At 42.0% G+C, this 19,873-nt stretch overlaps 2 protein-coding genes, 1 long non-coding RNA gene and 1 pseudogene across 3 annotated transcripts; 1 reads left to right on the forward strand and 3 right to left on the reverse strand.

Annotated features, from left to right (window-relative positions):
• Nucleotides 1-2,963: 2,963 nt before the first annotated feature.
• On the forward strand, nt 2,964-6,309 carry LOC123403583 (chromatin modification-related protein MEAF6). The gene is made up of 6 exons (XM_045097506.1): nt 2,964-3,189; nt 4,783-4,883; nt 5,459-5,528; nt 5,648-5,675; nt 5,757-5,811; nt 5,918-6,309. Exons 1-6 carry the CDS (start codon nt 3,028-3,030, stop codon nt 6,012-6,014), a joined length of 513 nt encoding a protein of 170 aa, XP_044953441.1. The 5' UTR covers nt 2,964-3,027; the 3' UTR covers nt 6,015-6,309.
• A 738-nt stretch (nt 6,310-7,047) lies between these two features.
• On the reverse strand, nt 7,048-8,437 carry LOC123401089. The gene is made up of 3 exons (XR_006611034.1): nt 8,230-8,437; nt 7,495-7,647; nt 7,048-7,391 (listed from the first exon to the last, which is right to left on the reverse strand). It is a non-coding gene; the product is annotated as an uncharacterized LOC123401089 (long non-coding RNA).
• A 703-nt stretch (nt 8,438-9,140) lies between these two features.
• LOC123401090 lies at nt 9,141-11,940 on the reverse strand (annotated as a pseudogene).
• Nucleotides 11,941-12,600: 660 nt separating this feature from the next.
• Nucleotides 12,601-19,461, reverse strand: LOC123405607. Its single transcript, XM_045099234.1, has 4 exons — nt 19,176-19,461; nt 14,254-14,671; nt 13,314-13,372; nt 12,601-12,880 (listed from the first exon to the last, which is right to left on the reverse strand). Exons 1-3 carry the CDS (start codon nt 19,459-19,461, stop codon nt 13,357-13,359), a joined length of 720 nt encoding a protein of 239 aa, XP_044955169.1. The 3' UTR covers nt 12,601-12,880; nt 13,314-13,356.
• Nucleotides 19,462-19,873: the final 412 nt, after the last annotated feature.

The raw sequence follows: 19,873 nt of genomic DNA on the forward strand, positions 1-19,873 counted from the left end.
ATCTTCATGAGAAAGTAGGTTGGATGCACACCCCACTTAGCTTCGGTGGAGCTTTCATACACTTATAGCTCTTGTGCATCATTTGCATGGCAATCCCCGTTCCTCGCATCGATATCTACCGACGGGCTCCATAGATCGTTAGTACGCCTAGTTGATGTGAGACTATCTTCTCCAGTTTTACCCCTTTGAAACCTACCACCATATTCTATTCCACATTTACGCTATGTCCAATGGTTCACGCTCATGTATTGCGTGAAGAATAAAATTTGATGCATATTCAAAAAGTACGATTCAATTGCCTGCCTTGGACAGCGTGGTGCTTGACATTTGTATTAATGTGGTGAAGATGGAGCCATACCTTGCTAATATAATAAAGATGGATGGGGGGGTAAAACAATCTTTGAGGATCGTATACTTTGAAAATTTAATGATTTACTGCTATACCTATAAGTATTGTTGTGTTAATGTTTGTTAATTCATCGTTTCTCAATGAGCATACATGCATAAGGTTGCGTCATAGATAGCATGTCACATCAAAAATTCTGTTTTTATCATTTACCTACTCGAGGACGAGCAGGAATTAAGCTTGGGGATGCTTGATACGTCTCCAACTTAACTATAATTTTTATTGTTCCATGCTGATATATTATCGTTCTAGAATACTTTTGGGGTATTTATTTACCAATTTATACTATTTTTAAACACTAACCTATTGACCCAGTGCCCAATGCCAGTTGCACTTTTCTGCGTGTTTTCACTTTTCAGGTTTTCTAGTTCAATTGCCCTGAAACTTTTTGGTGATTTTTTGTGGACCAGAGAAAGACCAACAAGAATCGGAAGAAGGCTAGAGGCCCCACATGAGGCCCACAAGACAACAGGGCGCAGTCTGGGGGCGTCCTGATGGCTTGTGCCTCCCTCGTGGCCCTCCCGACTCCGTTCTTTGGTTTATAAATTTTCATCTACACTAAAAACACCAGAGGGAGTCCCGAAACACTTATACGCCACTGGAATCTATGTTCTGATGGGAGTCCACCCGGAGCTCCGTTTCAGCACCCTGCCGGGGGGGGGGGATCGATCACGGACGATCTCTTCATCAACCTTGCTGCCCTCACGACGATGTTTGAGTAGTTCACCACAGACCTACGGGTCCATAGCGAGTACCTAGATGGAAATCTCTCTCTTTGATCTTCAATACAATGATCATCGCGTCTTCGCTTTGATCCATATGATGTAATTCTTTTTGTGCGGTGCGTTTGTTGGGATCCGATGAATTGTGGGTTTATTTTCAAATTATTCATAATAAATATTTGAGTCTCCTCTGAATACTTATGTGATTCTTATGTGCATGATTATGATAGCTTCATAATTCTCTCTCATCTACTGAAATAGTTTGGCCAACTAGATCGATATTTTTCGGTGAGAGAGGTGCGTTGTGGTAGGTTCAACCTAGCGAATTTCTATATCCTAGTCATAGAAGGGGACAAGATGCGTCTTTGTGTTGCTGCTACTAAGGATAAAACGATGGAGTTTATTCATATAGCTTGAGTTTACTTTGTTTACATCAATGTCATTGTTCTCCATGCATTACTCTATTTTACTTAATACTCTAGATGCATGTTGGATAACGGTCGATGAGTGGAGTAATAATAAGAGGTGCAAGCAGGAGTCAGCCTATTTGTTTATGAACGTGATGCCTATATACACATGATCATTGTCGTGAATATCGCATAACTATCCGCTTTTTGTCAATTGCCTAATAGTAATTTGTTTATCCATTGTATGCTATTTTTCATGAGAGATGCCATTATGGTAAGCTATGGCCCCCGGGTCTATTCACAACATATTGATAAAATCTTCATTACCTTGCTGCCATTTCCTTATTTTTATTTTATCTTTTTATCTACAAATATCTACACACCTCACTTGCTTCCAAATAACAAAACAAGAGGATTGACAACCCTCTTGCCCGCGTTGGGTGCAAGTTGTTTGTTCTTTTGTGTGCAGCCGCTGAAGACGGTTGTGATTGATATTTCTATTAGTTCAATAAACCTTGTTTCATAACTGGGAGAAATACTTACCCACATTGTGCTGCGATAATCCATTCCTCTCCCCTCGTTTCGCCACCGGATCGACGAGATCTCCCCCGCTTGCCCGCCCCCCTCGGTGGGCATGGGCGTCGACGACAGCGTGGCGGCGAGGGCCTCTTGGAGATGATGCGGATGTCGATCCCTCCAAGCGATCCGACGGAGTGCTCCGGGGCGGCGTCGCTGGTGTCGAAGTTGATGAATCGTCGAACGGAGTCGAATAAATCGAGGAGCACGAGCCTGCTGCCGCTCGAGGGAGGATATGGACCCCACCAGCGCCGACACAGGCGGAGCCCGTTGCTTCCCGTGTTGTCGTTGTTGCCGCCGTCGCCGCTGCCGGTCTGGTTCGCCATGTTGGAGGCAGACGATTTTATTGGGGGTGGGAGAGGAGGGGGAGGAGCGGTTGAGGGGAGGGGAGGGGTGGCCAACGGCATGAGGACGTGCAGAGAGGAGGGATTAGCAGTGTTTCGTTAACAATGTTTGTGGGTGTGCGACGACGTGGAGGTTGGGCGGGTGCGGAGGTGGGCGGGTCCAGTGCAAGGCTTGGCAGGAGCGGTTGGTTGGGCGATGGGCGAAGACGTGCGCGATGTGGTGGGTTCACGTTTCATTAACACAGACTATTTCGTTAACGAAATAGTAAGTCGTTAACAAAATAGTCTGCGTTAATGATGTGATTAGACGGTTCAAGTTTTAAGTTGAGGTATAGTAAATATAGATAATATTTAGTTCGTTTCAAAATAAATGACTCAAAAATAATTTAACTTTACAAAGTTAAGTTACTTTTGAATCACTTATTTTAGAACGGAGAGAGTACTACGTAAAATTAAAAAAACGAAAGGGGACGTAGCCGGATAGGCAAATCGTCGGGAACGAGAAAACTTGCAAAGACGCCCCCAAAAGGCCAAAACAGGAAGCTCGAGCCCTAGAACCGCGACGAGAACCAATGGACTCAGGGGGCGGAGGAGGGGGGTCTCACAAGGCCGCGTCGGGCTCCGCGCCGTCGGTGGCGGCGGCGGCGGCGGCCCCGAACCCCACGGCGATGCTCTCGGCCCTGATGGGCAAGCGCGCCAAGCTCCAGGAGGAGGTCCGCTCCATCGAGCGGCAGGTTAGGTCTCCTCCAGCCCCTGTCCCTCTTTCGGAAGGCCTACTCTGTTTATTAGAACTTGCATCTCCTGTGCTCCTTTGGGAGGCTTTCCGTTGCTTAGGATTTCGATTTCAGTTCCATGAAAACACTGCTAGTCTACACATGAAAGCTACATGTATTTTGTCTTGTTTAGTGCACACCAGAACAATACAGGTCTGAAAGACAGGCTTCTGAATCTACACATGAACCACAACGTGTTGTCCTGTGGAGTGACCAGCTAGCTCAATTTGGGAGAAGTTCTATTGTGTCAAACTGAATTCCGTGAGTGAATTAAATTTGGGATGCAGGGAGTTTGACTACAAATTTGCTGCTTCCGTTTTTTTTAGCAAAATATTATTGCTACTTCATTTCATCTATGAAATTGCGCGTGTGAAAACTTATTTCTATATGGTCAATCATATGAAACAATCTGATGCTCAATAGTAGCCGGTTAAAGATTCTTATATTTTTAATTGTCAAGCCTGTGAATCTGGATACTTGTAAAATTTATTTCTATGGTGTCCTCTTTTCTCTGTTGTCTCACTAGGTAGGGAAACTCATTTTTTGTTGCAGTTAATTGCCTTTTCTGTAAGAAATACTCCCTCTGTTCCTAATTATAAGTCTTTTTAAAGATATCACTAGAGGATTACATACGGAGAAAAATGAGTAATTCTACACTATAAAATATGTCTATATACATCCGTATGCAGTTCCCTAGTGAAACATCTAAACTGAATTATATTTAGGAACGGAGGGAGTAAATCATAGTAAAAATGCATCCACTTATACTATAGCCACAAGAACATTGTGATTTATATTCTAGTATATTCTCTTATAAAGCTTTCTTAAGGTTCTAGAGTAACAAACAATTGGTCTGATCTTATATTCATAATGCTAAATCTTGTCATTTCATTCAAAATTATTGAACCATCGGAACAATTGATCTAGTAGAATGGAAAGTGTTTCTAATCGGAAAAGTGACTGATGCATATTGGTTTTATTTCAAGTCTTTCAATACATTCCCAGTGTTCATATACAAGTTAGTAAAGTGCTACTGGCATCCCAGTAACTTAATTACTAAATTGTTTTTTAGCATCCTGTAAAATGTGTGCTATGATTTGTGCACTGGCACCAGTTGGTAACTTGCTGTAATTATTCCATGTGGTTACCTCTGCTGTAAATAACGTGTTCATGTTAACGTTGGACGGTCGGGTGAAATCAACATCAAAGGCCACACGTCCGTTCAACAGGTCGAGCAGAATCATTTTTCTGCTTAGACAGCACATTTCCTAGTAACGCCAATGTACACTTTTGCCAAAAGAGCTCGTCCTGAATATCTGTTGTCTCACTAGACAGGGAAATTCGGGATACTTGTAAAGTTTATTTTTATGGTGTCCCCTTTTGCTTTATTACATGAGTAGCATCTTTTAGGTGCCTATCTATCTTGTAACTAACAAGGAAAAACTTCAGGTACCCATTGGCCATGAGCGAAGTCAAACTTTCTTACTGTCCACGCATGTCTTAGAAACCAATTTTTGGCAACTATAGATTGTATTAATTTCTATATCAAACCAGGTTTATGATATGGAGACCACCTACCTGCAAGAGTCTAATCAATTTGGAAGCGTGCTGAAGGGTTTTGAATCATTCTTGTCATCATCAAAAAACACTGCTAAGTAAGAGATCTTTCTATTATTTAGTTTCTGAATAAACGAATGAACTGATAGGGGGTCTTCTCTAAGTTCTCTTTATGGAGAACTTCATTTGTCCATCCTTATATATTATCATTGCCTTTGATTACCATTTATATTTAGGAGAACTCAGGTCTCAGATTTTGCTTAGAGTCTCTGTTTTATCATTACCATGAGCTATATTGATTGGGTTACGGTGTCTGACCTGGCTTGTATACCTATGCCACTGTGCATACATATTAATTAAGTAACAATTGGTTCAATGATCAATAGTGCTAGATATACATCAGGGGATGAATAACCCTGAAATAAAATATGCCTTTGTTCTATGATATTATAGACTTAAGTCAGTTTCTTTCTTTGTTGCGCAAGTGCTTTATACTGAGCATAATCTGTTTCGGGCTGATGGGAACTGGTTGACTATGTGGGACTGGTTGGACGTCACTATTCTGCAGAAGCAATATATATTTAGCATGCATTTATGTTTTAATTTTTCAAGCAATTCAGACACTAGATCTCACATGGAATACTCATGATGATTTGTGCCTGACACGTTTCAGCCTCAAGCGGTCCAGGAAGTTTCAGGTTGATGAGAGGCTATTCTCTCTGTCATCAGTTACTTCTCCAGCGGTATGAGTAATAGTGCCAGTACCACTGAAAAGCACTAGCCTTCCTACTTATTACTTCCTTTCCCCTTTTACTGTTCAAATCAATGAATTTGCTTCGCTATTCTTCTATGTAATTTCCAGGTTGAAGAACAACTGGCTGCACGAGACGGTAAGCTTTACTTGTTTCTGTTTTCAGTTGAAACCAGCAGCAGCTCATAAACTGAATTGAATACTCGCGCCATCCTGGCAGAGGCAAGAGAATATGCAGGTCGTTCGAAGGGCGCAAGCACTCCAGCTAATGGCCAGTAAGTTTCAGATAGCTTTGCGTAAAAACTTTGGCTCGTGCAGTGATTAACAAAATGGTTTGCAGGTTTGCCTGTTTTTCTGATATCTGGTATATTCTTTTGGCAGAGGGAAACCAAAGAAGGGAGGGCGTCCTGGAGGAAGAGACGGAAAGAGAATACGCCCATCGAATGATCCAGACTTGGACGACGAAGATGACTACTAACCCTTGCATGTTTCAGGCATCTTTTAACTTTGTGTCTGCGTCTAGTTCCGTCTTTATGTGTTGTTGCCTTTTAGGCTTTAGCCTTGTTCTCTTGCAAATCCAAACCAGCGCTGAGGAATCTCCTGTATTACGTTCCCAGCTCATCTACTTGCTTGAGCGTGCAAGTGCTTTTTCCATGCTTTTTTTCGTTTTGCCCAATGTAACATAAGGTAGCAGCAAGTTAATTAGATGGTGAAAAGTTGTGTGGACATTATTCTATTTCTTATAAACTAGTGTCAATAACGTTCTTATATTATATTATGGGACGTAGGAAGTAGTTTTAAACTCTTGTTGGCTGAGCGAGTTAACTTGCCCTGGTTCTCGCTCACGACATCCCTGGTCTGGATCAAGTTGGTAAGGGTAGATCCAGTTGGTAAGGGTAAAAAGGATGGAATCGCGTATAAAACAATGGAGTGACAGGTTCTTTTTGACGGGTTAAGTTTCTCGTATATTCCTCGAATACGTACATACTATGAAGTTGCAGTGGCGGCATGCTTGCCTTGACTATTGTGTATGATTCTATTTCATCTACTAGTAACAATGCACGTGCGTTTCATCAAATATAAATGTGAGTATGCTTAAAGGATTTGAAATTTAAAATCCCTGTCCTAGTATAATTTATAATAAATTTGCATAAATGGGAACCTATATAAAACTATTCTAGAATGAGCTTTCGGAGATAAATTATAATTAAACATAAGAATCTTAACATTCCTTTTAAAGACCAATAAATGCATTCAAGAAACAAAATGCTAGGTGTTTGCCAAGAGGCATTTGATATTAATATAAAAATAAATAAGGTTACATCTGCTTTTAACATCATATACATATACAATCCATGAAGTACAAATAGGACTATTTAAACAAGACTTCAAATCATAATCTAAAAATGAGGAGAGGCATCTAACTTTGGTGGCAAACAGAACACATGGATAATCTGACCTGAATAATCACATGCACCTGTGCAAATGCAGGTACAAACTAATGCACAAAATTTTATTGCATATATTAAATAGATATGCTGCTTATTCTATATTCAAGCTCGTAATAACCATGACAAAAAATATTGCAGGGCGATCAAATAATGTAAATCAACTACATATGTTCAGATTTTCACTAAAAAAACAGGGCAATGAAGTCGGAAAACACCGACACTGGATGTCTCCAAGCAACTCAAAACAAAATCCTGCCATGCAATGACCTCACTATGCGCGTCGCTGCTATCGGTGGCGTCTTTGTCTTCCATGCATGATAGAAGCAACTTATGGGGTCTGTCGGTGACGTCTTTGTCTTCCATGCATGGTAGAAGCAACTTATGAGGCATGAAGATGGCAATAACTGCACAAGGATGGCCCCAAGCTAAGCTACACTCGCCTAAATTGATATTTGGTAAAGAGCATTGTTGTATCAACAAACATATATAAGGTAAAATTGTACTCACCATATTTGGGCCACAAAATCAGTGTCAACAATACAATCTAATAATAGAGGGTAACACATAGAAGAGTGTTAACCTCTTGTCTCATGTATCTTTATGTAGCTTTCCATTTATGTGATCACTATAAATACACCTCGAATCCGATCCGATCACAAACTGTAAATAAATAAATGAGCAGATAAGCATCATATTCCAACGAATTAATTCATCAATTTTTCACAAGTAGTACCAAGGAGACATGTTGTCGACACAATCTTAGCATATGCCTGTGCAGATAAGCTATAAAAACTATTTTGTTAATTCAGTGAAACCACAAAAGAAATATTACTGGATGAGGTAGTAGAGAATAGCTAAATGATCCAACAATGGGTGCACAATTGCTTACTTTGCATGAAAGAAATGAACAAATGGGAACATATTCGGATTTTAGAATACAATAAGTTTGAGGCTCGTAATAAAAAGAAACTGGTATGCCCTTCGTTTGCTTTTGTTGGAGAACGTTTCAAGGGATTTCTAAAGAACTTTATTGTTTCTAAACATATTGTGGTTAGTTTGAAAAGCCAAATATAAAATTATCGTTGAAAAGAATACATATAGATTATGTTTGCACTTAGTTTATCCATAGATCAGATTAAACTCAAGTAAAAATAACAGCGGACATTCATCTATGAACAGATTGAGAGAATTAAAACATGATAAAAAATTGTAGATACGTACATACTCAGTACCGCAATGTACCTTCAAGTGATTGAAGGCTGATGTAGAGAGCCAAGATTTACGCAACAATACACATATTGTGGAACAGTTATATCTCGTATTCTAACTTCACACCTCAATATTTTTCTAAAATACAACCATAAAAAATATCAAGTCAACGTATCTTATCAAATCTAAAATTTACAGCATGAAAATACTACTATGATCTATATTAAAAAAAGCCGAAGTACTTTGTCTCTTAACATTCCTTTCAAAAACCGACAAATGCATTCTTGACCGGATCTGGCCGGAGATCGCCGCTGCCAGCGTCATCTGCATCACGACCAGCCTTTACCTCCAGCTCGCCTCGCTCGCCTGGATCCGGACGCGGAACGATGCGCGTTGGCAACGGTTGCTTGGGGAGGAGGCGGTGAGCGGCATCGTCGTGTGGATAGGCGGGGCTGGCAGCAGGGAGGCGGTGATGCCGTTCTGCCGGTTGCGTCGCGTGGGGCGGCCGCAACTGCATGGGCTTAGGCGCGTCGGGCGGTGTCCCTATCATAGGAACCGTTGTCCCGTTTGGATAGGTGCGAGTGGGTACGTGGGGTGGGGGATTAGTGAGGAGGTTAGGGCGCTAAATGTTTCGTTGGTGCTCAACGTTTTGTTAGTGGGATGATTTGGAGCGTTAGATTTTATATTAGACGGCTGAAAAACTGAGTTGGATCTGTCCTCTATTCCTTTTTTAGTGGTAGTAGATGAACTGTACACTGACTGAAGAAATCAGAGATAACATTACATTGGGCTATACATGATTGTTAGGACATGATCTATACACAGATGACCCATATGAAAAGGCCCCAGCCTCTCCCTCTCAACCCGAGTGGCGTAATTAAACCCACCCCTTAGATAAGTATGAGATATTATAATGATATTAATAATCTAAATGACATTAACCATTTTATGCACACTCATCATTTATTAATCTAAATTATTTCTATAACTAATAAAGACAAGTATATTATTAAGAGCACGTGCACAACATATATTTGAATAACATGGTATTTGGGCCGCTTCTACAAAAACGTATAGTGCATCGCGCGCACGCACAACACAGCGTCAACATGGAGGTTGCGATCGTCCTTGATGCCAGCAATGCCGGTGAATTGAACAACGCCCAGCGAGTGCATTGCCTCTTAGCGGCCACCCACCGCCGCGTTCACCACCAGGGGCCAGTGCAATACAATCGGATCTATTGTTACAACAAAATCAGTAGAAAGATGCTACAGTGATATTCGTTAAGCACAAAGAAAAGTAAGGGGACATGGATAATAATTGTGCCAAAATTTCTTACAATTTCCAAGAAGGTAGCGTGCGTCGAGGTTGCTGATGTCCATCTAGGCTCTGACAAGATTTTGACTCGAACGACGATGCGCAATGGTGATACCATCCAGAACAACCCTACTTTGCCAAACTTTCTAAATTTCCTGCACCTGCACGCACATCCGAACAAATCCCCATGAGAACTCCATCCCAGCGTGAGGCAGAGGTAGCATGACAATGATGATGGCATACTTCGAGCAGGGTGAGTGGGTGAGCAATCTGGCAGCACAAATCAGTTTGGGTACACATAACGGGATGGTTATAGGAAAGAATGTGTTCACCGCGGTCAACAGCAGTGGCTCCTGCCTCCCGGCTCCTCGGGCAATACAACCGGATCTATTTACACAACAAAAACAATACAAAGATCAATCAGTTACATTCGCTAAGCACAAAGAAAAGAAAGGGAACATGATCAATCATTGTGCCAATTGTTCTTACAATTTCCAAGAAGGTAGCATGCATCGAGGTTGCTGATGTCCATGCAGAGACACAAGATTTTGGCTCGAACGGGCGATGCACAACAGTGATACCCTCCATGCACAACAGTGATGTCCATGCAGAGACTGACAAGATTTTGGCTTTCTTAAGTTATAGGAATTTGATTATGCTTTTCTTAGAATGCACGTCGTCATGGTGAGTCCTAGATATGTTGCACTCCCTCCATGAAAGTTGTACAAATACAAAATGGCATGGTATTCTAGAAAAAGAAAGGGGGTGTTAAACAAACTGAATAACACTCATACACATATGCGCAGTAAAGTTATAGAAAACTAACAAATTTTGTATTATGTATATCTGCTTAGTTAGACATATAAGAGAATACCATCACAGGTACTTGAGAAACTCGAGATTCAACCTAACATCATCCAAGCTCCTGCTTTGGCCATACAAAAGTCAACAGAAATGAGCAAAACAAGAAACCGAGGAAAAAGCTTTAAAGTGCAACAACTCCTTATGATTCTCCCTTTTCTGAATAGATTAACCAGCTATGCACCATAAGTATTCCGAAATATGCTGCTATTTTTTATATTTGATACTAAAAAATCCTTTTGGAAATAGAACATTATTGACACTTTAGATTTCCATACATTCAATGGAAGATTTTTAAACAGGCATACTATATTTATTCTACGTTCACACTAAAACGATGGTGGTTCTTAAAATTGCTTGTCATGTGTGGTTTGCAACACAATGGTGAGAGATGACAGAGAACATGACATGAAGATATAATTATTACTTCAAACTGAAATTTAACTATGACATGCTCTCGTAAAAGTAGCATCGCTCAGTACAAGCAAATATAAGTACACATGCAAATTTTGCTATCCTGAGAAGAAATGAAGATTTTAGTAGCGCAAACAGTCGTACCAAAGAAAAAAATAGTGGTGTATAATGACATGCAAAATTCTGCAATCATTCACCGGTGGTGGTCTTGTGAAAAAAGCTAGAGATCAATTAAGTGCTTTTCTGAAAACAGTGCTCTAGCATAGCACCCCAAATGCTTTTCTGAAAACCTGACCGAAACCCTGACAACCTCAAGCACTTGGTTCCGGTTAAAATTCAGATAAGCATAGAAACATGTCCACTTCTAGCATAGCAATTGACTTAAATTGATGACAACACACAAACCTGGGTACTCTACTTAAATTGACTTAAATATCTGGTTGTCTTCTGTGTCAGTGTGATGATACAGTAAGTGACTCTTTGAACTAATTAATAAAAAACTACAAGCACCGTAACCTACATATTCATTTGTTCTGTGAACAAAGGGTCATTATTGCGGTCAATTTGAAGTGATTCACATCGCCATTTATCCAGTCAAATAATATAAGTTGCCAATCCTATTTGATATAAAAAAAACCTCATTTCTTCATGGCTGAATGTAACTTCTACAGTTATAGTCAATGCGAGTAACTTCTGATATCCATCGACAATAATTCCTTCATTGTCAACTTGTGTTCCAATACTTCTCCTTAGTATTGATGTCAATGCGCAGTCATTTGGTCCAAACGCGAGAACTAAAAAGCCCAAATTCCAAACCAACTCATGATAGTAAGAGTAAGGAGAATAAGATAACAGTGCTCACTGAACAAATTGAGGGAAAGCAGGTTGTCGGTGGAGCCGCCTCCTCCAGGTTGTGGGTGGAGCCATGGTTGCTAAGAACTTGTCAGTATATAATCTATGCGATTGTACGAAAATGAGGATTATTAGCACGTAAATTGTGCAATTGACGAAAGATAAACTTGGTCCATGATTGCTAAACATCAGCTTGACGCTGGTGAAGTAAACTCGAGATGCGCATTTATAAGATAAATATGAGCCTCTCACTAACTTTTTACTTGAATATGTGTTTGATTTGCGCAATTATCTCTTTCATGCTCGAGCTGCAATTTGTTTTTCTGGTTTTGTACAATGAGTGACTTTCTGCAGTCTCAGTTTGTTTGCATTACATAGCTACATGGTAGCTGCTATTTGGCCTCTCCTCTCCATGTCTTAAGACCAGTAAGCGACAACGTAAAAAAGTCAGAAAATACCATGATAATTAGTTATAGATTGAACATGACATTCATTAAGGATGATTACATGGGAAAGCATGTATATATATATATACATACACACACACACTACGAAAATATATATGAGTAAGACAACATACATGTAAGGGGGGCATAAAATGCACCACGGGTGTAATTCAGAGCATGGAGTAATTTAGGATTGAATAAATGATGTGTACAGCTATCTCTGGACTTAGAAGGGAATTATTATGGATCATTTTTGTGCATGCAATTGTTCAAGAGCTCAAAAGCTCGGACAAATGAAATATTAGGACTCAAGCATTAAAATGAAAGAGGCTCAGTTGGCATAAAATTCACAAACCTATGCTTTGAAGGCTGCATATCGTACCAACTTCCTGTGTAGAAGAAATAAAACAGTTTGATAGGAGGGAAACTTCCAATGAAAATATTCACAAGATATGTTTACAGAAATCACATGGCCAAAATAAATCTCAGCTTTCTTACATGACCAAGAATAGTCTTAAATCAATGCTTGAGTAGTAATTCACTGAAAAATAACATATCCAGAAACAACACGGGGGAGGGTAGTTTATCCTTCACTACATCATATAGGTTACCTTGATTCACCTCATATGGAAAGGCCGAAGAAGTATACTGATATAATACTAACAACCTTATGAGGGTAATATTTGTTGGAGAAGATGCGTGAAAACAGACGTTGCGAGTCTAGCTTGTTCCGCTTGCATCACCTATGTGAAGGTCATGCTTTCCTTACAGCAGAACAGGGCTAAACTCCACACCTTCAACCAACGAGAGAGAGAGGTAGTTAGCAAAGGTGGTTATAATGACGTATTGAATGCTCAACTCTTCTTTGTCTATACTAATGTACTGTTTTGACTACTTGGGACCAGATGCGTACCAAAATTCAAGATGAAAGGTTAGGCAGATGCAAATGAGTTGCAATACATTAGGAAATTCCCTGCTACAATGAACCTCTTATTGTTAAACTTATTTTCATGGCCGTATATGACAATATCTTCGGATATGTGTAGCAGCCTATCCATGCTAGCCTCGTTGACATGATTTGTGAAAGAGTCCTACAAGCACAAATTAGTGATGAAGTAGTAATCTAATCAAGTTTTGTCCAGCCCGTGGCTGCGTCGATGCTGTCGTTGCTATTGCCAACTTCGAAAGTATAGCAAAAGAATCTACGTCATGTAAGTTGTGACTCACATAGATGGCCTTTGTTTGAGATTCGGCTTCTGATTCCGGGATTCTACTCTTCGGAAAATCTGAATCGCAAACAAACAGTCAGCTACCAACCATAGATTCTAGGAATCGATTCTAAAAATTACACTGCGAGGCGTCCCGAACCGGAAGCTGCGAATTCGGTGATTCCTGAGCTGCCACTTACCCCAACAAAAGTATACCTAGTTTTCTCCCCGTTATTACAAGATATATGCCATTCCCTGACCTCCGTGTACCGTCGAGCGCAGATAGGAGAAGAGAGCTACCCCGCACATGGCGAATGTACCGGCCCCTCTAGCCACCCCTGTCGCCAAGTTTGGATAGGGATCCGGCTGCTCCACTCCTGCCTGACCTCCATCCACCTCTTGCTGCTCTCCATTGATCCAGACGCCGACCCGGATCTACGCATTGGCATCCATGACGGTTGGATCCAAACACATTCGCCTCTCCGACCTCTGCCACCTCACGATCTCCTGCTCTACCCGCCGCCCCAAAGTCGATCTGCGCTGCCCCAACCACGCACACCCTCTACTGCATCCAAGCCCTCCGATGCGTCGTTCCTGCTGATGGCCGGCTCCTTTGTTGCCGCCCCTAGCAAATCAACATGAACAACCGATGCTGCTGCTCTGCTCTGCTTCCGTGTGTTGCTGCCTCGTTTCCTAGTGCTGCTGCCTCGCAGATCCACAACAATAGCCAACGTGGATCCAGGGACATTGTAGACATTTGACAACACTTTGTTTTTTCTACAGGCTGGTAAACAAACAGCTAGTTTCTGATTCGCAAAATCTACAGCTACAACTGATTCTCTGGAATCCAATCCACAGCAGGAATCTGTAGCCCAAACAAAGAGGGCCATAATCTCGTCGGGAAGCACGGGAGCAGCATCACAAACTACAGTGCGATGGAAATCTGCCTGATGGGTTACCTCAGGATGCAGTCGGGGGTGCTCGTGACGCGCTCCATCTCAACAAATCCAAATCGAAGCGGAACGAATTGGCGGAGGGTGGCGGGCGGGCGACCCGCCGATCTGGCGTCCCGATGGCTCACCTTGTCCCGTACGCTGGCCTTGGCCTTGTCCTCCTCCACCGTTGCCTCGTCGTGCTTGTCGTCATCGGGGAAGGCGAGCGGGGAGTCCGGGCTGGCCAAGCCCTCGCTCCTATCGTAATCGGGGAAGCCAGGCGGGGAGCGATGCGGTGGACGAGCGGGGAGCGGCGTGCGAGCGTGCTGGGTGAGTGGCGTGATGGCCGAGTGGGGCGCGACGCGCGGGGAGCGTCGCGTGGGCGAGCGGCGCGGTGGCCCGGGGCGAGCGTGCGGAGCGCAGGGCGGCGACCGACGTGAGCGTGCTGGCCGAGTGGCGCGGCGACCGGCACGACGAGCGGGGGTGGGGTCGCGAGAGGATGTGCGAGTCGCCAGTTATCATGCGGTGGGTCGATGTGTGCGGGTGAGACCGCGAGACGACGTGCCGGGTGTGCGATTAGCGCTAACGTAAACTGATTAGTTTCGAAGTATTCAGGCCGTTGATTTAGAGATTAGAGGCCTAGATGTAGAGATGGATCTGTCCTCTCGTGCTTTTAATAGTAGAGATAGAGATGTGCCATGGTCAATATATGAATCCACAGTCCACACTTTTCCTTACGGTCCTAAGTCTGAAACAGACAAAATAAGGAATACATGGACCACATTTCTACATCAGTTTTTGCATAAGACCAACTAGAGCTTGTGCTTGGTTTTATTTGATTGCTAAAGTAACAAAGCAAATAAAACAAATACAAGACAAGAAAATAAAATATATACCCAAGTTTGCACTTCTTTACAATATATTGAGGTGCTAGAGATTACACTAAAATCTGTCCAGCAAAATACCATAGAGAAAGCTTGCTCAAAATAAATAGTATGACAAAAAAGAGCACTTCGACGCCAGCTGATTCATCCCCATCATTGCTAGTCGGTAATGGATGTCCCCAACGGTGATCGCATTACAATATTGCCTAATGCATTCAAATATTGTCTGCCCCGTCCCAAAGAGATTGTGCCTATATTTTATCTATCTATATTTTGCCCGCATCCTGCTGTGTTGCACTAATTATCTCTCAGAGTGTTGCCTACATCCCTGAAAGTATTTTGCATCATCATGAACCAAAAACTCGCTTACATCATCTACTACGAGAGTATAAAAATGCTAACATCACTGGGAAGTGTTGCATCTACATCCATGCATACTTGCCTACATCAGCCGGGTGTTGTTGGCTAACTGAATTTGCCCCTTGCTCATGAAAAACAGTGTTGCCTCGGCCACAAAAAACCTATCGTGAAGACACAATTGTAAGTTGTTGGCCACCCTCCCCCATCCCCGTTCACCTGACAAAAATTCAGAGAGGATGGATAGCACGAGACTGACCTGACATGTCATAGATCTAGTAGATCGCCACATAGTTGTCATGCCGCCGTATCATGTCGCCGATAGTCCCCATCACTTCTCGCTTTCTTTTCTTTTTCACCAACAAGTATTGTATATGAGCGTCAATCAGCCAGCCTAACAAACATTTTATTATTGCACAATCAGTCAATGCAAAATAGAGATTGTAAACAGGAAAGATAGCAAATTTATATGCATTTTTGGGGGAAAGAAGCAAAGCAGTTGGAGCTGGAGGCATACACCAACCAACGACGGAGCTACTCCTCCTCTTGTTGAGGGAAGAGGGCGAAGAATGCATATCCAGAGGTTGGAGCAGCCATGGTCGGCCCCTCCTACCTCTTCCTTCTCACTCCATCCTCCCATCCACCTCCGTACGGAAATGGATTGGACCCGGAAGGAGCAGGAGACCCCTCCCAGCCACAGGGCTTGGGGAGCGCCATGAGCATCTCCTGTCCGATCTCAGGATGTGTAAATGAGTATGCAGTACTGTAAAAGGGAGAAGCTGGACTATGTATTATCATCATCGAAGAGCAGAACTGAAATAAATCTAAACTCTCACCCTCTCCTTCTCTCTTTCCGGATGAATGAACATAACATGGTAGTATATCTGTATCTCTTATCATGGCTTTGCATGCCAAATAAACAAATATAACCAAATTTCCTGCTATATATTTATATATTTCTGTCAATTTTGTTTGGATACTTAGTTCAAAATCTAAACATGCAGCTAAAATAAGAACATCACTGAAGCATACAGATCCAAGGTATGCACTGAATGTTGATGCACAAACCGCGGGCGATATGACATGAAGCTTAGATAACCAGGTTCTTAACAAGATTTCTGCATATGCTTTAGCACTGCCACTCCCGCATTGACGCAGTTCGTATGTTAGATACAGGGTCAGAGGGATGCATGGAGGATAAAAGACCTTTAGTTGCTTCTGCTCCTCTCCATGGTTGGGCATCATCATAGAGAGGAGGGCTCGCAAGAGAGAGGGTCGCGGGGGATTAGCCTGTGGTGGGTGGGAGACGAGGTCGCCGGGGGTGGAAGCGCAGGGGGCGGCGGGGCTGGGTGGCGCAGGGGGTGGCGGGGCTGGGCGGCGTGGTTGGCGGCGCAGGGGCGGCGGGGTTGGGCGGCGTAGGGGCGAGCGGGGTTGGGCGGCGTAGGGGCGAGCGGGGGTGGGATCGCGAGAGGATGTGCGAGTCGCCAGTTATCGTGCGGTGGGTCGATGTGTGCGGGTGAGACCGCGAGACGACGTGCGGGGTGTGCGATTAGCGCTAACGAAAACTGATTAGTTTCGTTAACAAAGTATCCAGGCCGTTGATTTAGAGATTAGAGGGCCTAGATGTAGAGATGGATCTGCCTTCTCGTGCTTTTAATAGTAGAGATATAAACTAAACGGCCCACTCAACTTTCTTAATTCACCGAGGAAGTCCTTCCAGGTTTTGGAGATTAGAGCATCTCTAGCAGTATAAAGCCGACCTGCAAAACTCGTTTATAGTTCGTTGAAAAATGGTTTTACGGGCAGGCGCGGGCACGAACAGAGTTAGACCCCGTAAAACGGACCCGTAAAAAAGATATTCGCACAAGATGCTTTTTTACAGGTCAGATATGCGGGGTCTATTAGGCCGTCACCGTGTCGACCAGCAAACCGAAAACCTCGTAAATCATAATTACTAATGTGCAATATAAAAAAATGTCAATATTACAATGCAATCTTTATCTTTACCTATTAATAAAGCATCTATTGCTTCTGTGGTACGTCATAGAGATTGCCCCTGAAGTTTGCATAAATTACCCACCATGCCACCGGTAAGTAATAGAAAATGTTTCACAAAGCGAAAAATCTCGGACTGGGCCGGCCCATGTAAAAACCTCCTATATTACGCTCTACACCCTGCGAGAATATCCAGCACACCGTATGGGCCGGCCCATGCACACACGCCAGTTTTTTAGTTCCGCTTATTTATTTATCTTCATTTCCATTTTTTTTTTATTTTAAATAATTTAAAACTTTAAATAACCTTTAAACTTTTAATAAACTTAAAATTTTAAATCAACATATTTAAAAAAATAAAATGTTTGTGACTTCAAAAACTGCTCCAAATGCTCGCATATACAATAAAATGTTTCCAAGTTTGAAAAAATGTTTTTAAAATAAGAAATGTAAATGATTACAAATCGAACTCCATGTATTAAAAATTACTAAAAGCATTTAACAAAATGCTTTCTAATTCAAAATATGTTAATGAATTTAAAAAATGTTCTAAAATTTTAAAAATAGCTAATGCCTGTTTTGATAGTTTCTCTTTTTATTTAAATTTTTCCGTTCCATTTTTGTTTACTTCTAATTTAAATAATTTAGAATTACAAAAGAATTTGCATATTAAAAAATAGGAATTTTGAATTAAAATGTTGACGAAAACATAAAATGTTTGTGGATTCAAAAAAGGCGCCGGATTTTTATAATTTTTTTTGCAAATTCCAAAACAATGTCCGTGAATTTAATAAATATATTACTGACTTTTAAAAATGTTTGTTTATTCAGAAAAACTTCATGCATTTCAAAAATGTTTTTGAATTTAAAGTAAAATCCTCCAACATCAAAAATTATGTTCGTCTTTTCTAGAATTGGTCGCCAATTCAAAAGAAAATATTTAAACCCGTTTGAAATATAAAAAATATTCATGATTTTTAGTAAATGTTTGTAAATTGTGAAAAATGTTCTTGATTTTAAAATTGTTCTCATATTTATAAAATTGTTCATGAAAGATCTAATGTATGTTGTTAAACATTAATGCTTCTAAGTCTGTGTGAAAATATACCCGCGTGATTTTTGAAGAATTAACTGTTGGATGGATCGGATTATTATTGTATGTTTTCTAAAAAAAGTCTTGAAATTAAGAATATTTCTTTGACTTACCAAGATTTTTGACAACCATGATATTTTTTTTTGAAAATGTAAAGATTGCTTCAACTTCTGAATAAATTTAAAAGAAGAAACATTTTCTTGCATTTATGCACAAAATTTTAAAATCAAACGATGATGTGTGAACATAATGTGGTCATCATTATTGAAGATTATGTTTTTTCTCCCGTTGTCCAAAGTACAATCTCTCCCTAATAGTAAAGCACGGATCGCTTCTGTCGTCCGTCGCTGGCATTTTTACGACAAAACCCCTCTGTTTCTTTGAAATCAACCCGGGATCCTTCATTAAGTGGAAAAATCGTTTCATTTTTAGTTCGAGTTCCTTTCTTCTATCGTATCTATTGCCCCGCCTCCTCCCCTGCTCTCGCCATCGCCCGCAGAACTCCACCCAATCCCTACTCGCTCGTCGAGATCCAAGACGGACGCGACGGCTAGAGCGGATGCACGCGGAAGGAGGAGTTCGGCGAGCAGGAGATGGTGGTGGCCGCCATTCTCGCGGACCTTCTGTCACCATGAGGGAGTGATCTAGCTGAAGCCGTCGACCCTCAATCTCGCCGGATCCGTCCGCCTCCATGAAAAATCTGCTGAAAATGGATCTACCCCGGCGAGATCCGCCCGGATCTGACCGGGCCCCGCCGTCGTCACCACCGGAGCGCCTCGCGGCTCGACCTGCAGGGTCACCTTCCACCACCAGCCCTTGGAGAACCGCATTTCTCTGATGTGCTGCTGTTTCTCGCGCCTCACCCGACACCATTAGGTCCTGACCCTGCTCCGCGCGGGTGCTCATCGAAGGAGGAGGGCATAAGAGCAACTCTAGCACACCATGTATATTCACGACCTGCAAACGTGTTTTGCAGGTCGTCGAAGTGGGGTTTTGCGGGACAAAAAGTTGCGCTGCAGAACAGAACCCGCATAATGAAACTGCATAATTTGAAAAATAAACATTCGCGGGCATGTTCAACCACAGTCATGATCATACAACACTACATTCATGATCATACAACACTACATTCATCAGTACTAGAGGAGGCATCACCTACTGGAGCTACTACCGCATGCTACCTCTTGAGCTTGCGTTGGTTTTTTCCCTTTAAGAGGAAAGGGTGATGCAGCACAGTAGCAGTAAGTGTTTCCCTCAGTTTGAGAACCAAGGTATCAATCCAGTAGGAGTATCAAGATGAGGCACCAATGTACCTGCG

This window comes from Hordeum vulgare, chromosome 6H (genome assembly GCF_904849725.1).
Source record: "Hordeum vulgare subsp. vulgare chromosome 6H, MorexV3_pseudomolecules_assembly, whole genome shotgun sequence".
In the NCBI taxonomy this organism is placed as follows: Eukaryota; Viridiplantae; Streptophyta; class Magnoliopsida; order Poales; family Poaceae; genus Hordeum; species Hordeum vulgare.

What these genes read in the sequence shown, in the direction of transcription:
- LOC123403583 (XM_045097506.1), top strand. Translation starts at nt 3,028, where the DNA reads ATGGACTCAGGGGGCGGAGGAGGGGGGTCTCACAAGGCCGCGTCGGGC. An exon ending in TCCGCTCCATCGAGCGGCAG is followed by an intron (nt 3,190 to 4,782) that starts GTTAGGTCTCCT and finishes ATATCAAACCAG; the next exon opens with GTTTATGATATGGAGACCAC. An exon ending in ACAACTGGCTGCACGAGACG is followed by an intron (nt 5,676 to 5,756) that starts GTAAGCTTTACT and finishes CCATCCTGGCAG; the next exon opens with AGGCAAGAGAATATGCAGGT.
- LOC123405607 (XM_045099234.1), bottom strand. Translation starts at nt 19,461, where the DNA reads ATGAGCACCCGCGCGGAGCAGGGTCAGGACCTAATGGTGTCGGGTGAG. An exon ending in CTCCCTCATGGTGACAGAAG is followed by an intron (nt 14,672 to 19,175) that starts GTCCGCGAGAAT and finishes CCACTCGGCCAG; the next exon opens with CACGCTCACGTCGGTCGCCG.